This window comes from Cloeon dipterum, chromosome 1 (assembly GCF_949628265.1).
Source record: "Cloeon dipterum chromosome 1, ieCloDipt1.1, whole genome shotgun sequence".
NCBI classification, from domain to species: domain Eukaryota; kingdom Metazoa; phylum Arthropoda; class Insecta; order Ephemeroptera; family Baetidae; genus Cloeon; species Cloeon dipterum.
In genome coordinates, this window is record NC_088786.1 from 7563092 (window position 1) to 7587657 (window position 24566).

At 41.0% G+C, this 24566-nt stretch overlaps 3 protein-coding genes across 3 annotated transcripts; 1 reads left to right on the forward strand and 2 right to left on the reverse strand.

Moving 5' to 3' along the window:
- Positions 1-1373: 1373 nt before the first annotated feature.
- On the reverse strand, positions 1374-3684 carry LOC135935700 (uncharacterized). The gene is made up of 8 exons (XM_065478227.1): positions 3451-3684; positions 3237-3394; positions 2923-3091; positions 2781-2869; positions 2037-2193; positions 1892-1956; positions 1762-1831; positions 1374-1705 (listed from the first exon to the last, which is right to left on the reverse strand). The coding sequence occupies exons 1-8, from the start codon at positions 3565-3567 to the stop codon at positions 1538-1540; spliced, it is 993 nt and encodes a 330-aa protein (XP_065334299.1). The 5' UTR covers positions 3568-3684; the 3' UTR covers positions 1374-1537.
- Positions 3685-10379: 6695 nt separating this feature from the next.
- LOC135947914 (putative fatty acyl-CoA reductase CG5065) lies at positions 10380-20153 on the forward strand. The gene is made up of 9 exons (XM_065496909.1): positions 10380-10764; positions 10823-10939; positions 11971-12093; positions 12160-12285; positions 14762-15017; positions 15932-16124; positions 16909-17148; positions 17691-17948; positions 18194-20153. The coding sequence occupies exons 1-9, from the start codon at positions 10684-10686 to the stop codon at positions 18342-18344; spliced, it is 1545 nt and encodes a 514-aa protein (XP_065352981.1). The 5' UTR covers positions 10380-10683; the 3' UTR covers positions 18345-20153.
- A 761-nt stretch (positions 20154-20914) lies between these two features.
- On the reverse strand, positions 20915-24418 carry gammaTub23C (gamma-Tubulin at 23C). The gene is made up of 8 exons (XM_065496910.1): positions 24146-24418; positions 23983-24095; positions 23798-23887; positions 23594-23740; positions 21908-22357; positions 21544-21675; positions 21257-21439; positions 20915-21111 (listed from the first exon to the last, which is right to left on the reverse strand). The coding sequence occupies exons 1-8, from the start codon at positions 24192-24194 to the stop codon at positions 20923-20925; spliced, it is 1353 nt and encodes a 450-aa protein (XP_065352982.1). The 5' UTR covers positions 24195-24418; the 3' UTR covers positions 20915-20922.
- Between the last annotated feature and the right edge of the window lie 148 nt (positions 24419-24566).

Sequence of the window (24566 nt, forward strand, 5' to 3'; positions counted from 1 at the left end):
TTTGTCGCTTACTTTCGACTCAAGTCAGATTATAGAATGTTACGGCGTGAAGATTATTCCATGATCGGCAGATTATCAGCAAGAAAAATTAGTCTCAAATATTCCAAAAATTGTGAGAAAGAATAAAATTGTTTAAATATTTTTAATTTCCAGGTATTCCAACAGTTTCAATTCAATTCCTGGAATTGTTATTTGTTTTCTTAAGGGATAATAATTTTTAAAAAAATCATTTAGTTTTGAAAAAAGGTTATAATTTATGCATCCCTAAAATAATAATTTAAAATCAGAAAAAACCTTATCAAAAGTGCGAATACCAACTTAATTCCAGTAAAACACGCGTGTGTTTCATAATATGACGTGTCCTGGAAATACTATCAAAACTAAACCGTAGACGCACCTCAAATAACCTATAGCTGGGATAAAAAATATTTTGAAGAATAGTACAACGAAAATATTTACAGTGTAATTTTGTCTTCCGATATATAGATATGCTTAAAGATATAATTTTATTGTAAAAATTCAGACATAGATCGAAATATTTTTTATTTAATATCAACTTAAATGTTAAACTTAAATTTTTCCTCATTGAAATATTAATTTTTCCACTGATTCTCAATAGTTTTTAAGCTGAAATAAAACGCAGAAAAGTTGTTCCACCTTAGCCTTTACTGTTTTCGTTCGAATGCACGAATCTTAAAATTTAAACTTATAAAACTTTTTGAATATATCCCTCTCTGCAGTGTAGTTACCATGCATATGATTTTTATTTTGTCTTGCAAAAATGATCCTTCTATATTATCCATACTGAGCAAACAATAATAATCATAATAAAAAAAACATATTTAACAATAAAAAAGAAAAAAATATTTGATGAATTGAATTCTGATTGATACAAAATTAATTTATGTGCATGAAATGTGAACATGTGCATTTTTTTGTGGAAATAAAGTTCAAATGGCTTTGTCTGAAATACTTTTATTTTCAGTTTAAATATTAAACCATCTACATGTACCTTCTCAAAATCAGCTTGAAAATATTAAAATAACACATCATTCCTGAAGAGTTTTCAATTTGTTAAATTGCTCTATAAGAATTATTCATATACATAATTGCATTGAGATTCATGTTTGGAAAATTCTTAAACTCTCCAATTGTTAATTTCTGAATGAAACGTCTAAATTCTCCAAAAATTATCAAAGAGGAAAGTAAAACTTCTGCTGAATCGGAACTGTCCTCACTGTCTCAAAATGCCTTAACGTCTTGAGACCTATTATGCTTTAGCACCAAGGAAAATAGAGAATTAGTATTTTATTTCAAAATGTGCGTCATTTTCGACTTTGTTTGAGTAAAATTTTGAAGAAAACACTCAGGAATTAATTAGTATGTCATATTTATTTTATTTCGCTCAAAATTGCTTACATTTAAAAGCAACAAGGAAACAGTCACAGAGCAAGCATCGACTCCAATTACACGGCCGCGTCTTTCCACATTTAATGAATCTACGGTATAAACTGGGTCCACGCCACTCAATCCAAAATCATGCAATCTCCTCTAATGGAAGCATCGCTTCTTTCAGCTCAGCATCAGCTGCAGACAATATAATCCCCATACTCTTAGGCGCCAATCCCACAACCAGAGCCAATTTTGCCGCCAGTTCTCTTGCTTTTCCTGAGTTGTTCAATTTTCTATCGTCGTCCGGCATCATCTGCACACAACCAGAATTAAACCATCAAGAGCTAATGAAAATTGTTATCTGCTCACCGTATCAGCAACATGTTTGTGAATGGTACCATCACCACCGACGTAAAATGTTGAGAATCCATCGTACCACCTGAAAAAATTGGTTATAATCTCATGAGGCAAATAATTTTTTCGCTAATAAGACACTTACGCCTCTTGCTGGTCCCAAAACTCTTTCCCTTTCCAAAGCTTAAATTTGTAAAACTGCAGGAATACCTGGAAGTTATTTTCGTTATTTTAATGTTTGGAATTGAAATTATTAATAATTGAAATTATTTATAATTTCATATAATTACCTTTAAGGCTGAAATGCCTCTGATTCGCCAGCGAATTTTGACAGTTCCTTCCTCTGGGTGTGATGTGATTTTCAAAATTTCAAATTTGACATAGGCAAACCTCAGGTGGCCCACAGTTCGTAGCAATGATACTTGCTTAACATAGTTGTAGATTCCTCTGGAATGAAGGATCAGAATTTTATTGAATCAACCATTTTATATAAATTTTATTTATTAAATAAAAATCGTAACATAATTTTGTCCTGAGATTTGCAAAAATGTTAATTGATTAAACAATATAAATATTTTTTTAAATAAAGAATCTCATTGAAAATAATTAAATTTGTTGTTTAAAATCAGCCTGGGGTAAAAAACTATTTAAAGCATTTTATATTGATTACGTAAGTATTCAAACGTAGCGTTATATTCAGGTGAAATGAATATTTAAATGAGGAAAATTATGGCAATTTTTTACACAATTTTTGTTTAAATCTGAAGCTAATTTAAACAAAATTAATTTGCGGTTAATCTATTTATAGAAAAAATATTAATTGGTTAACACAGGAATAAATGTTACTGACGTAAATACAAAAGAAAAAATACTATCAAAATTCAGTCTTATTTAAGCAACCGCAATCAACAAAAAATATTTGTAATGAAAATATTGTGCAATATCCAACAGTATTGTAAACACCAAAATATTATCAGCATTTTAAAGCAAACTTTGAACTTCTAACTAAGGAAAAAAATAATTTAATTACTTACACAGTCCTTTTTCCCCTAATGTTGTTCTCAAAGATCACGTCTGGATGGTAAACTGAGTAATCAAGTGGCTGAATAAAGAGTTTAGGGAGCTGAAATACAAATAAATTAATTAAAAAACAGCTGATCAATGTTTCCCTCTTACTGTATCTTTTAGGACGTTGAAGATGTTCTGCAGTTGATCTTCCGACGGCCCTCCAGTATTTGTAGGCTCCTTGGGTTGAGAAGTGCCATGTTTTTTCACTTCAGCCATCAGAATCATTTGTTTTTCAAACTCTGACAACGCAGCTGGGCTGGGGAGCAAGATGCTTTGGCTGGGGAATAAAAAATTCCAATCAACATTCCAAAAATGGACAATCTTATTCAGTGTTATGCAACTTTTATTATCTCAAATGTGGTATGATACAAATTCAACCTGAATACTCAAAAACAAAAACTTAAAAACGTATCAAAAATCACCTGCAAATTTGATTGTTAGGAATTTGCCTCAGGATAATTTCTTCAGCAGACACTTTTCGGAGTGTCCGGTGTGTGACATTCTCGAAAGGTTCTAACAATGAGAGACTATTGTCAATCTTTTCCTTGGACACACACATGATGCTCCTGGTGGGTAAGACCTGCCAAAATTTACAGATACAATCAGTCGAATCGCTTTCGGTCGAAATTTTACCACCTCTTGGCTGACAAGGCAAGAAGAGCCGTCCGGCAAAATTCTGCTGCGCCTTGCCAAGTGCTTGCCGGCATATGCCAGCGCACTTTTCGCAGACAGGCTTCTCAGACAGTTGGACATAGCGTGTCGAATCTTAGGCGCAAATCACGCTCAGAAGCACTGAAGAGTCGCTCGATAAAAGGCCCGCGTGATGAAAACAGGACTTCAAGACAGCTGTCTAGGCGCCATTACCGCAACCGCATTTGAAATTGAGCGCGCTCTGAGCGGCGCTGCACTTTATCGTGCAGTGCTGCCATCTAGACCACTGCATGGCTTTACTTTTTTATGAGAACCGGTTTATCGTGATTCGGCTAGTTTTTCCCGTAGAATTATAGACTTTAATCATTCTTAGAGATTTTGTTTAAAGCAATAAATTAATTGGTTTGATGATTTATTATGGCAGAAAATTACAGATAGATGACAGATATTTGCGATATTTGAAAGAAATACATTTTTTGTTTACAATTCAACCATTGTTACCGGTACTTTTAGATGATATTTCCTTTATAAGCTGGTCGACACAACATTTATAACCGCCAAACTCACCCACGCTCACCCTGTCCCTGGCATCACTGCATCACGCGTGGCTTCCGCCAAGAGGCGCAAGAGGCCTAAGAGCCAAGATGCTCCGCTCTTTCAACGATTTTCCCTGACATCCGTCTCTATTTTGCTCACTTCGTGCAGGTAATATTGATCATTAATTAACTTTTCAGATTTAAATCCCTTGGAAGCAGCTAGAGGTAAGGTGGAGAGAGAATTTGATATTAATTGGCTCAAATATGTAATTCTCGTAATTCTTTGACTCTGTCGATGGCCGCCATGCCAGTAAAACGCGCGGCATTGCGCCAGCTCACGCCACAAGCCTTTTTAAGGATAATTCGTTTATCTAAAAGCACCTGTAAACTTGTGCATTATTTCATGTTCTGCATTGGCATTCTTTTATGTAAGTTGAAGTATGTGGCTAGTGGCTTAAACAAATTTGATCGGTTCGTTATTTACTGGCCTATGTATTTACGTGTTTGAACACGTTCCAGTTTGCATTGCATCAGAATCTGGATCAATAATTTCCAGTTTCCAGCTCATTCCCCTGCCATTTGATCGCATTCCGCCTGCTGCTTTCAGTTTTCTCGTTAAAATCGGTTTCTTTTTTATGGAATCTTTCCATGCATTCCAGAAATCCACACGAATTCTTTCGGAATGTCAAAATGCCTTAAAATTCTCCAAATCCCTATCATCCCTACATATTCCTAACTTGTGGCTTTTACTCCTCCACCATTAATTTCGTTAAAATATTAACGATCACGATGACGTCAGGCACGGTATTTAGAGATGTGAGGCGACCATTTTTTTTATACACAACGTGTCGGTTTTCCTTCCATCTTGGCCGGCGGTTGAATGCATTGCACCGCAGGCCGGAAGAGGCGGCGTGGTGCATGATTCACGGGATTCGTGACGCTTGCCCGTCCGATCCGGAATTATCTTCGGACGCAATTGCGAGCTCGGCAGACAAGTCTCGTTACACAAACGGAGCTATTGCGAGCATGTCGGCACACGTGCAATCGAAGGGGGCCACTTGATGACGTGTTCGCCGCGTTCCCACACATCCATCCTCCTCCCAAGCGAGCGGAGCGTCGTCGATTAAATTCGATTCATCCCGCTCCCGCTGCTGCAGGCGCACGTGGTGCGCATTTTGGCGGAATTTTTCTTTTGATGCCGCATATCACACACACATCACACAGAGCAGTGAGAACCAGTTCTCTCTCTTCTCTTCGTCGGCTCCATCCGCCCGCGGCCAAACAGCCAACCAGCCAGCCCGTCCCCCACATGTTGCCTAGCGCGTCCTGCGTCCGCAAAAAGGAGCAGAGAGTGACATCATCCGTCTGAAAATTATTAACCGACGGTGGTGCTCTCGCGTGCAATCACTCCGAGGAATTTCCTCTCGGGCTGTGCGAAAGAATGTTGTTTGCCCAGGACGCTGACCAGAATGCCAAATGCGCGCCGATCGATCCGACAGATTCGGAATAGTAATTTTGGGCCCTGCTTTTCCTCACCGTAATTGAGGCAGTTATTTTTTAGTTGAACGCTGGAATTTCCGTCCACTTTATCTGGAATTTACTGCTTCCGGTTTCCTATCCAGAGTATTAGTTAAAGGGTGATATCAAATGGGGGAAAAATTAATTTTGTTGCAGCGATGGTCAGTTTTTACAATTTGACCTAGCAACAGTCAAACATCACGTTTTTACCGACTCTTTTAGGATTTTCTTTTAACTCGGCAGTCCTTTAAATTAAAATATAAATTATTTCCGAACAGCAACAAATAAGATCCTAATGGAATTAAAAAAGCCGACTGAAATTTGACTCGAATGGGCGTTATTCTCTCCAAGTAGAATTCGTAACTGACGTTTTTAATATTACGGTTCAGTGAACCTCTCTCTTCATCCTTGCACGTATTGGAGCATTGGACGGCGAATCGAATTATTGTTGTGTGTCGCCTTTTGTTCACTGCCCCACTTACGGCGTCGGATTCAATTTGGTGCAGTTCTGCTGCAGTGAATTCCGATCCGATGGTGCTGTAGCGCTGCTGCACGTTGCATTATTGTGTGGTGCTGTGCAACTAGCTCATTATTTACTGTTTACTCTTAAGAGAGGCCAATGCACTTCCGCTTGAGCTATTTAACTAGCTTGCTGCATGCAGATAATTTCCCTGAAGACGCCTATGATGGAAATTTCAAATCCTACCACTCCCTGCTGGGATCTGGGATGGGACTGTGCTTTCGAAATTTTATTGACCCAATTAATTGGTCCCGATTTATTTAAAGTTGAAGTGAAATGATCGAACGTTCAAATACTTTCATTTTTGGCCAATTTTCCTTAAACTGGCCGTAGTCTCATGTCAAATTTCGTTTCCTCGCGTTGAAATCTGTTCCACGCGTATTGCTTTGTTGCCAATTAAAATTAATTATCAAGTTGGGATACATTTCTCGTTGTTTGAACAGCAGGAAAGCTTTGCAACCGATATTCAAATAGATTTACAACTCCACCCAAGTTTATTTTGGTCCTAACACAACCCTCAAGGCCAATAGATGCGTTGGCATTGAAAGGGGAAAGTGTTTTTAAAGGCGAATTAATTTACAGAATTCATTCGGGGAATTACATCTGTTTTCAAAATGGCGAGCACTGTTCGGTGGAAAGAAACGTAAATTTTTTCGCCAGAAAGAGAAAGCCTGGACTCTCGGAAGGGTTTTGGAGAAAGAAATCAATATCATTCAAAAAACCATGTCTCAACGGTGTGAATTCCCGTGAAAAGCAAACTAAATTCCAACTCGTGAATTTTTCCATTTTTAACTTCCTTGTTCAACGGCAGTGAAAATGATACGCTGAAATTCACTGGAAACTGGCTGCCATTTTGTCAGTCGCGAAATTGTCGGCAGGAAGGTTTGTCTGCATCCCCCCTTTTCGGCGTCGGTTGCGTTGCAGAAAACACGCAATCCACCCGAGGGACGGGGGAGTGAGCGGCTGCAAATTAAAGTGCATGCACGGTCCCCCGCGACAGCCGTGAGCCGCCGCGGCCGCGAAAATTAGCAGCAGCGCGGAAATGCAGGCGAACACGGGGAGTAGTGGGTCGGGTCGGGTGGACCGCCGTCGGACGGACCGCTTCCCCTCTCTCGTCTCATTGACGAAGCCAACCAACAATTAGGCACGCAGTGCGACAATCGCGGCCGTCGAGTTTCGTTCGCTGCTTGGTGCGGTGCTGCTGGCGGCGCGGCGCGCTGGCTGGCGGCTTTTGCAAGAGTATTTCGGAAGCCCCGCGCCCGCGCGTCTCGAGCGGCCCCTGACGCGCCCGGCGCGCGGCCCGCCCGCGGTCCCACGGCCCTCGCGGGCCGCGGCCTGCCCGCTCTTCGGGCCCCCGTGCGGGTGAGGTCGGCGCCGCGGCGTCGACGCCGCGGAAAGTGGCACGGCGGCGGGCGTCTGGTTAGGGTATTTCGGAAGACACGAGCAGCGCCGGCGAGAGGCGCTGGCGTCGAGCCGCCGAGCAGCCGATTTTGACGCGGGAAGCCGAGCAGAGCGGACGTGTGCGAGCACCGCTCTCCGCAGTCAGTGCTCTTGAGTAAGTGGGCCGCGGCCTCTGGTGAACCCGTTCGCTCGAATTGGGCCTTTCTCGACCCTTTCTGCAACCCCCCTTTCGTTTTTTCCCGGATTTTCGCCGATTTTCCGCGGTTTGCGCTCGGTTGCCAACCGACAGGCACCGTTGGCGAATTTCTGATTTCGCGAAAGTTCCCCTTGCTCATTTCGCATTCACTCATCTTTCCCGAATCGATTCCACTCGTTCTAAACGCTTTCCGACCAGGTTTTAATTCATTAGTTTTCGAATTTGCCAAATCCCTCGAACTTGGGATTCGCGAATTTCGGCCATGACGGTGGCTTGTCGGTTCGCGGCGGCCCCCCTCCCCTCCACTGACGGCCCCCTTGGCGTCTGTTCGGCGTCGCATTCGCGATCGGAGCGGCTCGGCGTGCGGACGCGTCCCTCGGCAGGGCCCCTGAAGGGCCCCCAACATGGCAGCAACGGGTGCGAATTTCGACTCGAGGAGCCAGCCATTTTGTCCGCGGGGCCACGTCGAATTCGCGGAAGAGCATCCAGCATCAAGCAAATAAGCGTTGCTTCGTAGGAGGGGGATTTGGACTCTGGCCTTAATTTGCCTAACGGTCAGTCTTTTTCTCTCTCCTATGAACGTGGCGTAAAATTCAACCTGCGGCACCACTTTTACTGTTTGTTAACCTACTTTTAGAACGAATTCTGTGTTGTCTCTGTATCTAATAAAAATTTGGCACGACTGACGTGTCGCTATCGCAATTTTCTTATTTCCGCCGCTCCCAAAGTCTGCTTTTAGACGCGAGCAAAATCGAAAATCAAATAAGATAAGGCGTTATCGTGTTGCGCAAGGGTTGGCCTGGCCTGGCCGTCGCCGAATCAAGGGCGAAGCTCGCTTGTGCAAGCGCCAAGGGCAGGAAGTGCACCAATTAGAGGCGTCGATGGCCGAATTTCCCACTTGGCACGCATCGATTTTCGGTTGCTAACGCCCGCTCTCGACACGTGTCAGGGGGCCATCCTGCTCTCCGAAATTGGGTCACGCGCCCGAAAGCAGGCCAAGTTTACGCCGAGCGATGTGCCGCTGGCTCCGCAGCCAAAAAAGGACCCATTTTCCGCTGCACGCGCCCTACTTGCCGCACACGTGTCGCCACCAGGGCTCGGTGGCCTGGAAAAACCAGTTTTCTGAATGGAAACCGGCGATTTTTGTGGGAAAGGTGCTTCTCGGGTCGAAATGCCGATGAGCTCTCGTCAAATGGAAAAGTTTTGTGTCACAAATTTTGGCTTCCCTGTGATCTTGTTAACTCGGCCTCTGCCTCACCGCTCAAGCTAAATGGAAAATTGAAATGCTTCAACGGTTTCAATTCAAACTGCCGTAGGGCTGTAATCGCATTAATTTCTAAATAATAATCTTCAATGCGAGCTCCGAAATAAAGTCCCGAGCAGAGAAAGGAGAAAGTGAAGGAAATTTATTATATATTTTTGAAATTCCATTTATCGAGTCAAAAGCGTTTACGAGCCAGTCCCAGGTGTTTCTCAATTTAAAAATTCCACAATCCTATTCCTAAATTGTTTTTTCTTGTTTTGTAAATTTATGAATGTTGAAATTTCTTTCGTCAGCTCTAAAAAACGGATGCACCGCTTTATTTGTCACGTGGAATTGGTAAATTTTGTAACTAAAACCATGTTGTGAAATTTTCTCAAGTGCCAGCAGCAATTTTTAAACATTGCACAAGTCTGAGATGAGCGTCGAAAGCACTTTTATATGACCTATAAAATTATGTTCCACCTCAGCAGCTGAACAATGGCGTACTAAAATTTAGCTCTTGATTTTAATTTGAGTGCACTTATTCTCATTTTTTCTCTACATTAACCTGCAATTTTTTTTAATTTTGGTTTTTGGCAGAGAGATTTGAGCCAAAAAACAGTAGTAAAAGTGACCCCAATTAACACCTCACTGTTCCAAATTTCCAATAATTTACATTTCCGTCGCTAACAGTTAAATCGCTCTTCGAATTGGGAGTTTTTCCCCATGACAAATATCCAGAGCAGGAAAATTGGACTTTTTATTGAGTAGCAACGGTCGCGCGGTGCGAGAGGAAAGGGAATTTCCGGGAAAAAAATTGCGTGAATCACACAACGCACGGAGCATTGTGTGTTCAGCAGCAATGTAGCGGCAAAAACTAGGGCTGATTTTAATACAGAAAAAGTTTGAGCGAGCAAGCCGCTGACGAATGCGTGTGTTGCAAGTCGCTCGCTCGCTCGTTCGTTCGTTAGATAAGGAAGCGAGATTCGGTTGTCGGAGAGCATGAATTATAGAGCCCGCCGCCACCGCGGGCCAGCAGCATTCGCGACCGCGAGTTGGCGAACATAATAAAATTCGCAGCGAAGGCAGTAGCGCCATCTACCGATTGAAACTGAAATCACGAGAGAAACGGGTTCCAAACAGGCAGTGTCTGTTTGATTGTATGGATTGCTCGTAAATGGTTCCAGATCTGCTTGAAGATGGCGTGGTGAACGCATTTTTCTGCCAATGAGAGACCGTGAAATGTGCGCACGAAAAATCCTGCAAAGAATATCCAATCTCGCTCTCTAATTGGCTGAAAAATGATCGCAGCGGCACCAATGAGTGAATTCCGCACTATTTTAACCCTTCAACGCTTATGTACGCGTCAAAGGGGCGTGACCAGTGCGGACGCGCGCGAATAACTGCGTATTGACCCAGTGAACGCGATCGATAAGCGGCGACGTTCAGCGTGCGCGCGGCTGTACGGCAGGCGGAGGGACAGGCAGGCAGGCAGGCAGGCAGGCACGGGCAGCGACATTCAGCTGTTCAAGGGTGGGGGCGGGGGCTGCCCAGTCTGTCTGTGAGAGTAAGTGTGCGGCTGCGGCAGAGAGGAAGGAGGGACACGCACGGTGCCGGGCCCGCTGTTCGCTCGTTCGCCGACGGACCGACCGACCTGAGAGCTGTCCAGTTTCGCTCTTGGTGTGTGTGTGAGTGCTCAGGATGTGTCGGCGGTAAGATTAGCAAGGCCTGGACTCGCACGCTCGGCTAGCCGGCGCCCCTCGTGACACGGACCCACCCTCCCGCCTGCCCGCCCGCCCTAGCGATGGCCACCCCCGTCACCGTGCCAGAGTTCTACCGCAACCGCAGCCTCTTCATCACCGGCGGCACCGGTTTCATGGGCAAGGTGAGCCTCCGAGCCGCCTCTGGCTGCGTTTCTCACGCCGGCCCTGTGCTGTCCGCAGGTGCTGCTCGAGAAGCTGCTGCGATCATGCCCGGACATCAAGAACGTGTACCTGCTGATGCGGCCCAAGAAGGGCCAGGACGTCGCCACCAGACTCACCCAGCTGCTCAACTCGCCTGTGCGTGCATTCTTTTTTTATTAAAGTATTTTCTCGAATTTATTGTGCGTTTGGAGAAGGTCCAAATTGAGTTTTATCGCGATTGCACTCTGCGGTTGGTAATTTCCTCAGGATGTAGGATTTCTCCTGGCTGTTTAGAGTATAAATATTTTTAATCTGTGTTTTCCACTTACTTTTTGACGCGAATTGAGAACGCAGTATGGCCAATTCAGCCCAAAAGGTCACTTTTTCACGATTTCACCCTAAAATAATCGGGGCTGCAAAGTTTAAAATTCTACTTCTTTATTTTGTTAATTTTGCGCTTCATTTTTCTAAGTTTTTAACCCGCCTGCAAATTCTAATTTTCTGAACTCGCCCTAAATTTTCCCCCATTATATAAGGGCTGTAAAATGAAGATTTTTCTCGTAAATGATTGCCGTTTTAAATTTTCTAGTTGATTTAATGTTTAATTTGGCACCTACAAAAATATTCTTATTTTTTTTTAGATTATTTCAATGTGCTCGATTTTTTTTTAATTTTTTAACTGCCAATCTTACGCTTAAAATGGAAAGTTTTAGCGTACGTCTGTTTAAGTGATTGCAATGCAAGCTCTGGGTTTGTTTGAAAAAAGTTATTTAATTCCTCAGCTTTTCTAAAAACGTTTGTGGAGGTATTTTTAATTAAAAACAAAAAAGAGCCCACGTGGATAGTTTTAAAAATAAATTTTTGGACTCTTTCTTAATAATAGATTGTATTTTAGATTTTAGTCAAACAACTAAATGAGCCGTAGAAAAATTTCAAACCTAAAACATCGATCCTTACAAAACCAGACCACTTCCATCGGAATTTAAATCGCGAATACCAAAAAAATGCGTTGTGCAACGCCAGCATATCAAAGCCTAGTTAGCAAGCACAAATAAATAACTTGTTTCTCAACCCTTAGGCTCAAATTTTAATGTTTTAACTTAAATATTTAAATAAAAAGCAGACTTCCTTGTTAAAGCTCTATTTTTACCCGCATGGAAATTGAGTTTTATCTCGGGATATTGCAGTTGTTCGACGCGGTGAGGGCCGAGCAGCCGCAGGCCGTGAACAAGGTGATTCCCATCTACGGGGACGTGACAGAACCTGAATTGGGCATCAGCCCCAGTGACCAGAAGGTGCTGATAGACAATGTAAGTTTTCCCTCTACCAACTAACCGACTGATATCGGTTCGTTGACCTCTTGCTGCTCGCGACAGGTCTCTGTTGTCTTTCACTCGGCGGCCACAGTCAAATTCGACGAGGCCCTCAAGCTGTCGGTGACCATCAACATGCTGGGCACGAAGCAGCTGGTCGCCCTCTGCCACAGGATGATGTCACTCGAGGTAATTAATCAGAAATTTTCGTTTCGGTGAGAGCTGATTTCTAATCCAGATGCAATACTAACTGGGGTCGTCGCGTCGGAAATGCGAAAGTGCATTTTTCGTCGGTCGTCGGTCCATCCAAATTATTTTGTTTTGGAGAAAGTTTGGTGCTTTCGATTATACATATTGGAAAAAAATTGAAAGCGATAGTTTTCGCCTAACAAATCGTCAGAAAAATATTTAGGACAAATTGCGTGGGCAAATTTAATTTTAAATTAGTATCATCTAATTTTTTTCGCGTTCATGTTATCATAGAACATAAATTGTACATTTTATTTACTTAGATATGGTCGTTTTTTCTCAAGTATTTAGTGTTGATTAAAAATCCCAGTTGTGTAAATGTCCTAGTTTAGCAGATTCTGACAGGAATATGAACTAAAGAAAGAAAGAAAAGCCTCTGCACGGAGGTTAAGGACGTGTAGCGGGATAGTGCGATGAACCGGCGAAGAATTCCGGTTTGAAATGTGCCGAATTGCCGGATTAATCCACGCGGGAGTCGTCGGCTGCACCTTTATTGGCTTCTTGCTGGTTCGAGTGCCGGTGTCGCGCACCATTGATAAGTTGGAGCAGCACTTTACTCGTGCACTCGCGAGTGCGAGAGAGGAAAACAAGCAAATCTCTGGCGCCTCTTATCAAAAATATAATAAGCCCAGTAGTAATTGATCCCTGCTGAAACCCCAAGCGAACTAACGAACGACCGACCGGCCTTGGATCCCAATTTGGAGCGCGCGAGAGAACGAAACTGCTGTTAGCGGCAGCTGCCGCTCGCTCTCTGCTTTTTAACAGTAGTTTCTTTCGCTCGCATAATTGCGTTCGATGTGCGCGGACGGACGACAAATGAGACGCTCTGCCACGAGCAATGAGAGCAACGGGCTCATTTTAATTACCACTGATAATGCTGCAGATTTATGCTCCAGTTTGGCCATTGTTCCTCCGACATTCTTTTAGAAAGTTTTATTTTTCCATTTTGCCCTAGCCTCCGAGTTAATCGCTCCCGGGGAACTGCACACTGGCTGCTGTAACGCACGCTCATCTTCCATTCTAAATTTTAATTTTTTTACTCGTAGATAATATTTTTAATTAGTTTTCTCTTTATGAATTGCCAATTGAATGGCTACGATTTGGTTCATGTTCCATACATCGTGCAAAGAGGGATAAGAAAAAAAAGTTGTCGGCAAAAGTCCTTATTCCCTAAATTTATACTTGTGAAGGGAACTTAAACGTCGGTTTATGTCGATTTTTACTTATTTGAAACGATTTCAAACCTCGCTTCACGTGATACGCACTCGATTAACGCAGCTAAGTTGATTCAAATTATAGATTTTTATAAAGAGAAATTTTTAAGCAAGAAATAATTTAACTCTCAGCTAACAAAAAATTCAGGTATGAATTTTTCTGGTCAGCAAACTTGTTCGTCACCGGCGAAATTGAAACGCAAACCTGGCGAAAAGGCTGCTCGAGCTGAGCTTTCTATTTGCTTGTGCTAAAATTTCCAAACAATTCGTTTTGCGGTGAACTCGACAGAAAGGAATGGCAGGCACATTGTCTCCAGTGTTTTGTCTGCGATGTTATGAAATGTGAGCCACAATGCCACATATTATTTTAGCTTTGTGGGACTCGTCGGTTTACAAAGAATTATAAAAAGCTTTCAGAAATGTTGAAATCAAGTTTTATCAGTGACTGAAACAATTAATTTTTCATTAGCTGACCGACGGTAAAATATTTTCACGAATCATACTTTGACCGGCTTAAAAAATTGTTGATTAGTCAATTAAATGTGTAGTTTGTCCACGATATACGGTCTGCAATTTTTAAATTTTTGTTTACACCCCATCCTGATTTTTTTTTGTCGAAATAACCGGTTTTACCTGGAAATCGGGGTGGAACTCCGGAGAGACTAAAATTTTGGAAAAAACCATTTTGTTAATTAATTCAAGGAATGGAGGCAACTCAATGGGCACAACATCTATAAAAACCATATTTCTTAAATTAATGTTTTGGTTTAAAATTTAAAAAAAAATCCAAGAAAATTGTTTGATATAAAATTTAAGAAATCATCACTTTCCTATGTAATTTAGTATTTTTACTCTTACTTACCTGGAAAGCATTCTCATAGAACACATTCAATTTTTTTTAAGAAGCGACGATATAACTTCAGCTTGGTCTAGACATTGAGTTTACTTGTTTTTGTTAAAAATATTTTTAATCAATATTTAGATATCGCTGTGGCAGTGGCGATTGCCAGTAACTTCCGACAAATTATAGAGCGAATTTTGCATCTCTTGAATTTGTGTTTCATTGTGAGCAGTTACCAGCAATCTCCGCCACTGCCATGTAACTCTTCTATGTTTCGAGAGTTAATCCTTTTCTTATCTCGATTCGACAAACGCATGATTTTCCTCTAGAGTATGTAATTCTATTTTGATCTACTGTGCAGGCTTTGGTGCACGTGTCTACCGCCTACTGCAACTGCGACCGAGAGCAGGTGAACGAGATCATCTACCCGCCTCCATACGATCCGGAGAAAATAATCCAGTGCATGGACTGGATGGACGAGGAGCTGGTCAACGTGATCACGCCGCACCTGATCGGCAAGCGGCCCAACACATATACGTTCACTAAGGCGCTGGCCGAGCACATGCTTCTGAAGGAAAGCGGAAACCTGCCGGTCGCCATTGTCAGACCCTCCATAGGTGCGGACACGACAAAATTGCCAAATCGGCCGACGATTAGAAATTATCGCGATGGTTGGCGTTTTCCTTTTTGTCAAGGAATTCAAGCTGTGATAAAACAAAGAGCAGCAGGCTGATCACGCGTTTTTTTCTGGTTTTGCTTTTATCAGCGAAACAGAGTCGCGCTTCTGATTGCGTCAGATTTTGACACTAATCCGCCTGTGAAGGAGATATTTAGCTTTATTTTATATTCACAGGAGTAATATTTATCAAATATTGTATGAGAGTAATGGGTTTGAATTGAACTTTGTCGACACTCTGTTGGCATGGGTCCTCATGTTTGTACGGAATTTGCTGGAGGGGTTGTCCTAGTAGTCCTATGGCGCACCATAAAATATTGAGCCAAAATTCGTAAAAGTGCCTACTTTACAAGAGCATGAAAAATGCGGTTTTTTTGAAAAGGTTATGTTTCAAATTTGGTTTGCATTAAGGATGGTCAAAAAGCTAAGTCGGAAATGTTTTAAATTTGACGCCATCAAAGTTATCTTACCCTTTAGTAGCTAAATTTTCGTCTCCCTGCACTGGGTGCCCTGCAGTTTTTTTCCTCCAAAATTATGGCAAAAACTGCAACTTTTGGAACTTCCCATCATCATTCTTTCATTTTCGCTTGCCTGCACTTAACCATGAGATTATCGCCTGAATAGGAACGGGTTGACCGACCACTCCTTTTGTAGCGCTTCGACGACCCTCTTGCTTCCGATGAACCTTTTTTTGTTTGCCACGTGTTTTATGGCGGCGGGGGGTCATCCTTTTACTTTTCATCTTGATTGCTCTTTTGAAGCGACAAAGGGAATGAAAACGACTCCTTTATGGTCAAATGGAGCAACGCGATTTTTTTTATTTTCAATTCAAGCTATTTTAATTTCAATTTACAGTGTTGTCCGCATATCGGGAGCCGCTGCGCGGGTGGGTGGACGGCTGGAACGGCCCCACCGGCGTAATCGCGGCCGCCGGCAAAGGCATCTTCCGCACAATGTTGTGCAATGGCTCCATGGTTGCCGACCTTGTGCCCGTCGACCTGGTCATCAACCTTCTGGTCTGTGTCGCCTGGCACACGGCCACCACCAGGTAATTAAAAAAATATAAATAAATGGAAAGTGTGCATGAGTACCAATTTTTTGGTAGGACAATTTCAGCGATGTACTTTGATGACTTTGAAGAAAATGACCAAAGTTTTCAAAATGTATTCGAAAATACATATAGGTTTTATTAAATTTAGTTGAGCTTCCCGGGTTATATAACTTTCTTTTATGAGACAATCAATTGGTCGGTCATGTTCCAGAAAACGTTAGAAATTTCCAACAAGGGTTAGTTCTGGGCTTTAAAAGTAGAGGGGAAAAAAATTATCGTTTTCTGACAGTATTTTTAAATGTTGATAAAAATGTATTTCATTTTCATGTATCTTTTCTTCGATACAAAAATTAAAAATAATTATCTTTTTTAATTGTTTTTCCACGAACAAAATAGAGCCAAGTGTCCTGGACGTCGGTCCTAAAAATTTGTATCTTGCCAGTAGCAATTTTCTAGGCCAAATTCAGAAATTCAGGGTCTTTCCAGAAGATTAAAAATGACGCACGTCGATCGATTTCTTTCATTAAGTTGAGTCTAAACAGAAAATATCATGATGAAATGTTTGACTTTCATATTTGATTTTGTATAATTTACAGTGAGTGGTTTGCAAACTCTCAAAGCGTTGAATTGAGGAAGTTCTTGGTTAAATAATTCTTTTGCTTAAAACGTCGAAATCTAATCAATAATCTCAAGGAATTAATTATTACTAAATTTGTAAAATATATCAATCACAAAGAGACAATTTAATCTCTCTCACTCAAAGACCTAAATTTGTTTTTAGACCGGATGGGATCAAAGTTTACAACTGCACGACCGGCATGCAGCGGCCGATCACGTGGAAGGACTTTGTAGGCAATTGCTTCCACTACTTCCACAAGCACCCGCTCAGGGACACCATTTGGTACCCTGACGGCACGTGCTCTACCAACTGGCTGCTCAACATGGTCGGCGAGACCATGATGCACATCATTCCTGCCTACACCATGGACGGGGTCAGCAAAATGTGCGGACAGAAAGCCTAGTGAGTATCCTCCAATTGTTTGTTTTAAAAATAATCTATTTAAAAGTAAAGAATTGTAGAGTTTGGAAAATAGTTTTAAAAACAATGCAAACTGTTTAAATCAAGTGAAATATTCCAATTTAAATCGCAATATAATTAATTTAAAGAAGACCTAGACTAGTTTTTTAAATTGTTTTTTTTTACTCTTTCTGTAAATGGAGTTTGAAATTTTCCGTTTTGTATCATATGAGAATAATTGGAATAATTTAATAATACACAAAAAAAATTAGAAACCAATTATTTTTGATAATTTTTTAGGTTAAATTGTTCATATTAGACGGAAAATATTTGTGAAGCCAGTAAATCTGATTCGTAAAAACGCTGTAATTTTTTTATTTTTTTTATCATCCATCAAAATTAAAATATAATCAAAAAGACAAGCTCAGCATAAAATTTAATCCTAATTTTGATAAGAATATTTCTATCATGTGTGCTTTTCCAGGCTCTTTAAGAAAATTATAGTATATTTTGTAGATGCAATTTAACAAGAAATTGATTTTCAGTATGGTGCGGACGCACGAGAAACTGAAGAAGGCTGCCGAGTGCCTCGAGTATTTCTCCACGCATCAGTGGCAGTTTACGAACACGAACGTGGTGGCTCTGCAGGATCGCCTTTGCATCGAAGACAGAAGAGAGTTTTCGTTCGACGTCAAAGAAATCCAATGGCAGAGCTACATCGAGAACTATGTCCTTGGCATCAGACGCTTTATCTTCAAGGATCCCCCAGACACCCTCTGCGCTGCCAGAAAGAATCTTCAATGGTATGTAAAGGACCAAATCCTTTTTTCACGGGCTCACAAGTGTGAAAATCCGCCCCTGGTGCTCATTTGGTGTCTAGTGTTGAACCTTTATTAATTTATAATTATTCTCAATTCACGTTTTTTGGGTTTTCCTTTCTTTTGACCTTTTCTTCTGAATTAACCTATTCAAATAATTGGGGAAACCCTTCTAAATAATTCAAAATTCGTGTGCACACTTCTAGCTTTAATTTTGATTTATTTCGCAGGCTGTACTTGCTGCATCGGTGCGTGCAGGTGCTGGGCGTGGTGCTCGCCTGGCGGCTCGTGATGCTGCGTTCCTCAACCGCCAGGAGTGTGTGGCTGTCCCTGCTGGGCGTGTTGCTGCGGTTCGCCCGCATGGTGCCCACGCACATATGAAGCTCCTGCTCTTCTCTCTAGTGAACACCCTCTCGCTGCTGCTGTCTCTCTCACACTCTCTCTTCGTGGACATACACTCTCTCACTCACTCTCACTAATTGCATACAAACCGACGATATTTTCAGCAGATCAGCACAACGTTTCGCCCTTTCGGAAGTAATAAAACAACACCCCCCGAATCTCGTAGTTTTCTCCCCCACTTTCTTTTCAGGGGGCGCGCCCCCCTCTTTTTTATAGTCAAATAGAATTTTGCAAGTGAAGCGGCGAGGCCGGCGCAAGATGCATTTTTTGTCAGTCTCTGATGAAACGAAAATGTGATTTTAGTGTTGTTTAACGTGTAATAATAAATAGAGCAGACGAAAGAGGGAGGTGATTGGAAAAAAAACACAAACAAACAGTGGCGGCCGCACGCGCTGACTCAATACCCAAAGATGTAATCCCAAAGATTTATCTCAAGCACCAATCAATAACAGTATAATAATGTATTGCGTACGTAATTATATAATTTGTGTACATGAAAAGACATTGAAAGCAGAAACACATTCTTCGTTCGACGATTCCTACGCGCTATGGGAAAATTAATATAATGAAAACGATTAGCCAAAAAAATTCCACTCCTTTTGCGGTGCATCACAACAGTTACGATTTATTACAGTGGATATAATTAGCGTCTAGGGTGTGCTTGTTACATAACGCGAGGAAAAATTATTGTAAATAATAAATCGCTATTCGCGTCAAAGTTGGAGTCCAAAGCTGTCGACAAGAGGGGTCACCAGTTATGCACTCATTTCGGATTTTAATCTTTCTGCTGTGCGTTCCAGACACCAGTTAATTATTAAAGGCCTCCTAATGGTGAATTGTTTTGCCAGTTTGTGATTAAAACAAATTGTTGAGTTGGAATTAAATTATTGCGGGGCTTAAATTCCAACAAGCGTTTTCAAACTCACATAAGTTCAACTGGGGGGGGGGGGGGCTTTATAATATCTGGAATTATCATTATTTCTTTTTGGATGCCAAGGAAAGTTTTAATTAAAATTAGTAAATGGACAGTGTCGCCATCTGTTGACAGCTTTGGACACAGACGCTGTACGCTAAAATGAAAAATAAATCAAATTCTTGATTATTTGCTGGGCCGATTTTGGGTCCGCCTCGCTTGATAACGCCGGAGCTTGTTTATCGGAATGAGCGGAATATAAAAATGCTGTTTACTTGTAGCAGGAAGTAGACTCTGTAGAGTCATTCACTCTCACGCACTCTTTAAAGCCCTTCTTGCTTCAGGCCGAATATTTGACCATTTTTTCGCGGACACAGTGACAAGCGTGATTGCTGCGAGAGTGCTTTTTAGTTAGTTTGATTAAAAAGAACAGGAAGTGTGTGCTGCGCTCGAAAGTGTGTGATTATAAATAGTTCCCACGTTTAGTAAAAATTCGCTTTATTATTCGTACGCTTGTTTACAGTAAATAAAAATCAAATTGTGTTATCTCCCTGTTCTATTATATTATTCGTGAATAAATTTATTTGAATCAGTATTAGACTCAATTTATGTTTGTTCGTTTCTGTTACGATTATTATGCGTTATTCTCTGTTACTATTTGTGCTAATTTATTTATTACATCGTTACTTTGTTTTCCGTTGAGATGAAAATGTGATTTTCTATCTCATCTTTTTCCAAACCACCCTCACAATAATGAAAGCGAATGAAAAAGTAATGAATTTCCATCCATGCTTCAGTCAAGTTGCAGTATACATGCAGATTTTTATCATGAAGTACACATGTAAACAATAAAATTTCTCTTTTGAATTACAAAACATGAGTTTTTATTTCATCAGAATATTTTAATTTAAATAATGTTATGGGCTCCAATTGAATTACAAATTACACCTAGTTTTTTGGTTTGCAAAGACCAGTTTGTTTAGCTACAATTTTAAATTCTGACACGCAATTACTAAAAAGTTAGTGTCTTTAATTAGAAAAATATTGCAACTTCCACAGATATTTGACTTTGGGTCGCCAATGACTTACTCATTCAAAATGAAATTTATATTTGCTGTGGAGTACATATAATCTTTTATTATTTTCAGATAGATTTTAATTATTTGCTACAAATATATTATAGCATTGCGGTTCAGTTAAAATTCACATTGTTTTCATTTTATAAATACCAACGAAATTATAACAGAGGTTTGGCACTTAAACTGGAAATAATCTAAGTTTGAGATTAGTGAAGGACTAAATAATCCTACGCTTCTGATTCAAGTTTAGTATTCAAAATACACATTAATTTAGTAGCAGAAAATACCACAAAATATTAGTTTGTTCGTCTTATCTTCTGTGCTTGGAAAATAATACTATAGTTAACCGACCCAAAAGCTTAGGAACGGGGAGAGATTCATATTTACAGACAGTCGTTTTATATCTCACAAGATTCGAATCCAAATTAACAGAGTTAACAGGTACCTGGACCAAGAATGGTTTCAACCAAAACATTTTACAAAGCGCAGCGTGACGAAAAATACTGTCTTTTATCTCGTTTGGTACAATTTCAATTCATCACTTTGGTTGGATCATATTTTGCAATTATTTGCCCCAGTTGAGATAGTCCGGCCCGGCCGCTGCCCTGTACTCATCGACCAGCTCCTGGACCACGTTTCTTGAGCTATCTAACTCGTCCAAGTTGTTTTCAAACATTTGTTCCTTCCTGAACTGCTCCAAAAAGGCCTCTCTTTTACGCAGCTTGTCGTACTGTAGCAATGCACGCTCAAACAACTGCAGAAAGAAAAACAAAATTCAATTGACAGAATGTTCTCCATAAACTTGGATTTAAAAAAAAAACTTTATACAATTAATGAAAGAAAGTTTAAGTTATCATCGCAGCTACAGGTATAAAAAAAGGATTTTTAACTGTACTCACTGAGGAAATGTTCGTGTGATTGGCCAGCATGAGTCCTGAAACCCGGTGAGTACTAGGCAGGTAGGGGGAACGCCTTGAGCAGGCCACCTGCAGGGTCGCTGGACCCCAAGGAATGAACGAGACCATTTTGCGTTCGCGGATTCGTTGCCGGCTTTTGTGCACCTGTGTCGGATCAACTTCGCCCTGAAAATAGAGCATTAATATTATATAATTTCACCAAATAAATAAAGAACTGTTTGAATTTTAACGATTTTGAGATCAATTTTCAATTTTGACAGAATACTCACTTGGATAATGTTGAGAATTGAAATGTATTTGTGGTAGTTGTTCCTATCAGGCGCTGTGGAAACCATCATGTTTTTTGTCTGCAGCAGCCGTCGCATGACGTCCAACACAGACGTTTTCCTAACTGAAGTTTCCTGGAATTTAAATTAGGTTTGTCAACAAATTGAGATCATAAACTTTTTAAGGATAACATTTATAAAATATCATTGTGAAAATCTAAAATTTACAGTCAGAGGTCAGAATTACCTCTACATGCAAATTTTTTCTTTAAAATTGCCTATTCTCTACCTCAATTTCACTCAAAATTTCTCTCTGACAGTTTTTTGAGTTGAGGTTATGAGCAAATAATTAACAAAATCTCCAAACCTCATGATCGGAGGTGAGCGGCGTGTATCCAGTCATAAGAAAGTGCAGTCTGGGCGTAGGGATGAGGGGCGCGATGAGTCCGATCATGTCGTTGTTCATGAAGGACGGGTAACGCAGCGTGGCGGTGCTCACAGACATGATGGTGGAGACAAGCTTGTTGATCTGCGAGAAGGACGGGTTCTGGATGTGCAGCCGGTCGGCGGCAATGCGGTTGAGCGCCGTGTTGTCCAGCACCACCACGCAGTCGGCGTCCAGCGTCAGCCGCTTCAGGGTCAGGATCGAGTTGTACGGCTGCACCACCACGTCGCTCATGGTCTTCTCGTCCAAGTTGGGGAACACGCTGTACGTCTGAATAAACTTCTTGGGAAAGTGATCCGTCAGTTTCTCCAAAATGCACGAGCCCATGCCCGAACCAGTGCCACCGGCGATCGAGTGACACAAGAAGAAACCCTAGAAATTGTTTAAATTTTATTATCAATTAAATTTCATCATCTGCCAATTTTATTCTTTTTACATGCAGAGATATGAGATTTTTTATCTATAAAGCAACCCCTAGCCCTTCAGTCAGTCAGGGAAGGTAGAGCGGAGTCTAACGGCGTGCAGTTTATGAAAATATAATGGTTAGAACCCGAGATTTGGAAATGAATATTTGCAAAACTCAAAAAAATCAACAAATTCATGATTTTTCGAATTTTAACGAATAAATTCTCAAATACAAAACTGAACAATCTGAAATTTTCACAAATGTTTGGAGCACAGGGTTGCAAAAATCCGCATTTAATAAATGCAGTGGAAAAAACCAATTTTATTTAATTCTAACCAGTTTCTTGCAGGCAATTTTTGCATTTCAGTCTTCTAATTATTTACTTGACTTGAAAAATTGTCAGAGAAAATTTTGGAGAGATTGAGGCAGCAAATAACAATTTAAAATAAAATAGCTGCACAGTATAGGAAATTTTGACCACTCCGACCGTAAATTTTACAGGGGAAAAAGGAATAAATTAATTTCTTGCGGAGGAAATTGGTAAAAATTGAGTGATAAAATCGGTTAAAAACCGGTGGGGAAAAACGGGTGGTAAAAGACCAGGTAAGCCTCCCCGCACCGAGGTCTTTGATTGAAATGCCAGACATTTGTCTTTAAAGCCACTGGGAAGGAGCGAAAACAAGCACTGGCATGTCTTCCCAGCCCACTGAGCTATTTGAGCATTTCGAGTCATTTAACTAACCAGTCACTTAATTTTAATTTAACTTCACTTAATTATATCCGAAATTAAAAAAATCGTGTTTTTACATTTAGATTTCTCAAAAATAATAGCAAAAAACATTCTGAATTTTGAATAAAAATTCATGTATGTCTAGAGACTGCCTCTTAAGGGGTTTCCAGATTTATAAAAAAAAAGGTTAATGTCATATATTATATACATACATAGCGGAAAAACCAAAATTTTCGGAAAATGGCCCAAAACCCAGACTGATGACGCAAAAATCATCGTTCATTCAATCAAGCTTGTTGAGAAGAATCAAACAAACAAATTATTTTTAAAAATTGAATCACGAGAGGACGAGATAATTCCATCCAAAAATATTTACCAAGCCGAAATTGTTTACAGGAACATGTTTAAACAAACAACACGCAAAGCAAAAATTGTCTTAAAACCATAGAAAATAGAGGATAAATAATGTTACCTCAAGACTATCACTTCCATCTGCTTCTCTGTCAATGATATCGAAAATCTCCTCCTGCAGCTTTTCACCCTGATGGAAGCCGGTGGCCCAGTTGTTTCCGGCACCACCACCCTGCGCGCTGACATAAATGTTCTCCGGGTTATACAGCTGTAAATATTTTTTATTTAAAATAGATTGGCACCAATTGAGAATAACCAGACGCACTTTCGCATATTCAGAGTTTTTAATCGTATTGATAACCCTGGGTTCCAAATCAAGGAGAACTGCACGGGGAATGTAGTGCTCATCGTCAGCCTGAAACAAACAGAATTAAAATAGAATCTTGAAGAATTCCCACATTTTTCCTTCAACCATTCCCATTCGAACCACAAAGAAAATGATGTCAATACCTGATAAAAGAACACGTCTTTGCGGTCGTGGCCCTCGGTGGCAAAATTCTCCAGCAGCCCTTGCGGACTGATTCCATGCTCCAAGCAAAGTTGCTTCCAGAACTCAAAGCCGACTAAAATAAATAATTTAGTCAAAATTCCATGTTCAATTCAATCATTTAACCTTGATTGCCGCATTGGCCGAGCTGCAAGGTGATCATTTCACACGGCATCTTGGACCAAAACACCGAACTCGAGTCGCAAAACAAGAAATTCTTTCCTGAAACGAAAGGTCGTCACACTTTCGTTTGTATCCGCACGCCTGCTGAGATGCACAAGCAAAGTGACCGAAAACCGCGACCTCGGAAAGGGTCAAGGGTTCCACTTCCTTTGCGGCCGCTGCAGAATGCCAAAGTTAGAAAAGTTGAGAAATGCGAGAAATGCAGCAAGGTGCAAGGTATGGGACACCGCAGGCAGCGGCTGATCGATGTTCGTTTCCCTCCAACTCACCCCACCCAGTTGTTTACAGCGCCGGTCAATCAGGAGACAGGGCAATTGTGGCGCCAAGCGTTGGCTTGTTTGAAAGTTGGTGAGGATGCTCTGCA

What these genes read in the sequence shown, in the direction of transcription:
- LOC135947914 (XM_065496909.1), top strand. Translation starts at nt 10,684, where the DNA reads ATGGCCACCCCCGTCACCGTGCCAGAGTTCTACCGCAACCGCAGCCTC. An exon ending in AGAAGGTGCTGATAGACAAT is followed by an intron (nt 12,094 to 12,159) that starts GTAAGTTTTCCC and finishes TGCTCGCGACAG; the next exon opens with GTCTCTGTTGTCTTTCACTC. An exon ending in ACAGGATGATGTCACTCGAG is followed by an intron (nt 12,286 to 14,761) that starts GTAATTAATCAG and finishes TCTACTGTGCAG; the next exon opens with GCTTTGGTGCACGTGTCTAC.
- LOC135935700 (XM_065478227.1), bottom strand. Translation starts at nt 3,567, where the DNA reads ATGTCCAACTGTCTGAGAAGCCTGTCTGCGAAAAGTGCGCTGGCATAT. An exon ending in CTTGCCTTGTCAGCCAAGAG is followed by an intron (nt 3,395 to 3,450) that starts GTGGTAAAATTT and finishes AAATTTTGGCAG; the next exon opens with GTCTTACCCACCAGGAGCAT. An exon ending in ATTAGGGGAAAAAGGACTGT is followed by an intron (nt 2,194 to 2,780) that starts GTAAGTAATTAA and finishes CCTTCATTCCAG; the next exon opens with AGGAATCTACAACTATGTTA.
- gammaTub23C (XM_065496910.1), bottom strand. Translation starts at nt 24,194, where the DNA reads ATGCCGTGTGAAATGATCACCTTGCAGCTCGGCCAATGCGGCAATCAA. An exon ending in ATGGAAGTGATAGTCTTGAG is followed by an intron (nt 22,358 to 23,593) that starts GTAACATTATTT and finishes AACAATTTCTAG; the next exon opens with GGTTTCTTCTTGTGTCACTC. An exon ending in CGCTCACCTCCGATCATGAG is followed by an intron (nt 21,676 to 21,907) that starts GTTTGGAGATTT and finishes TTTAAATTCCAG; the next exon opens with GAAACTTCAGTTAGGAAAAC.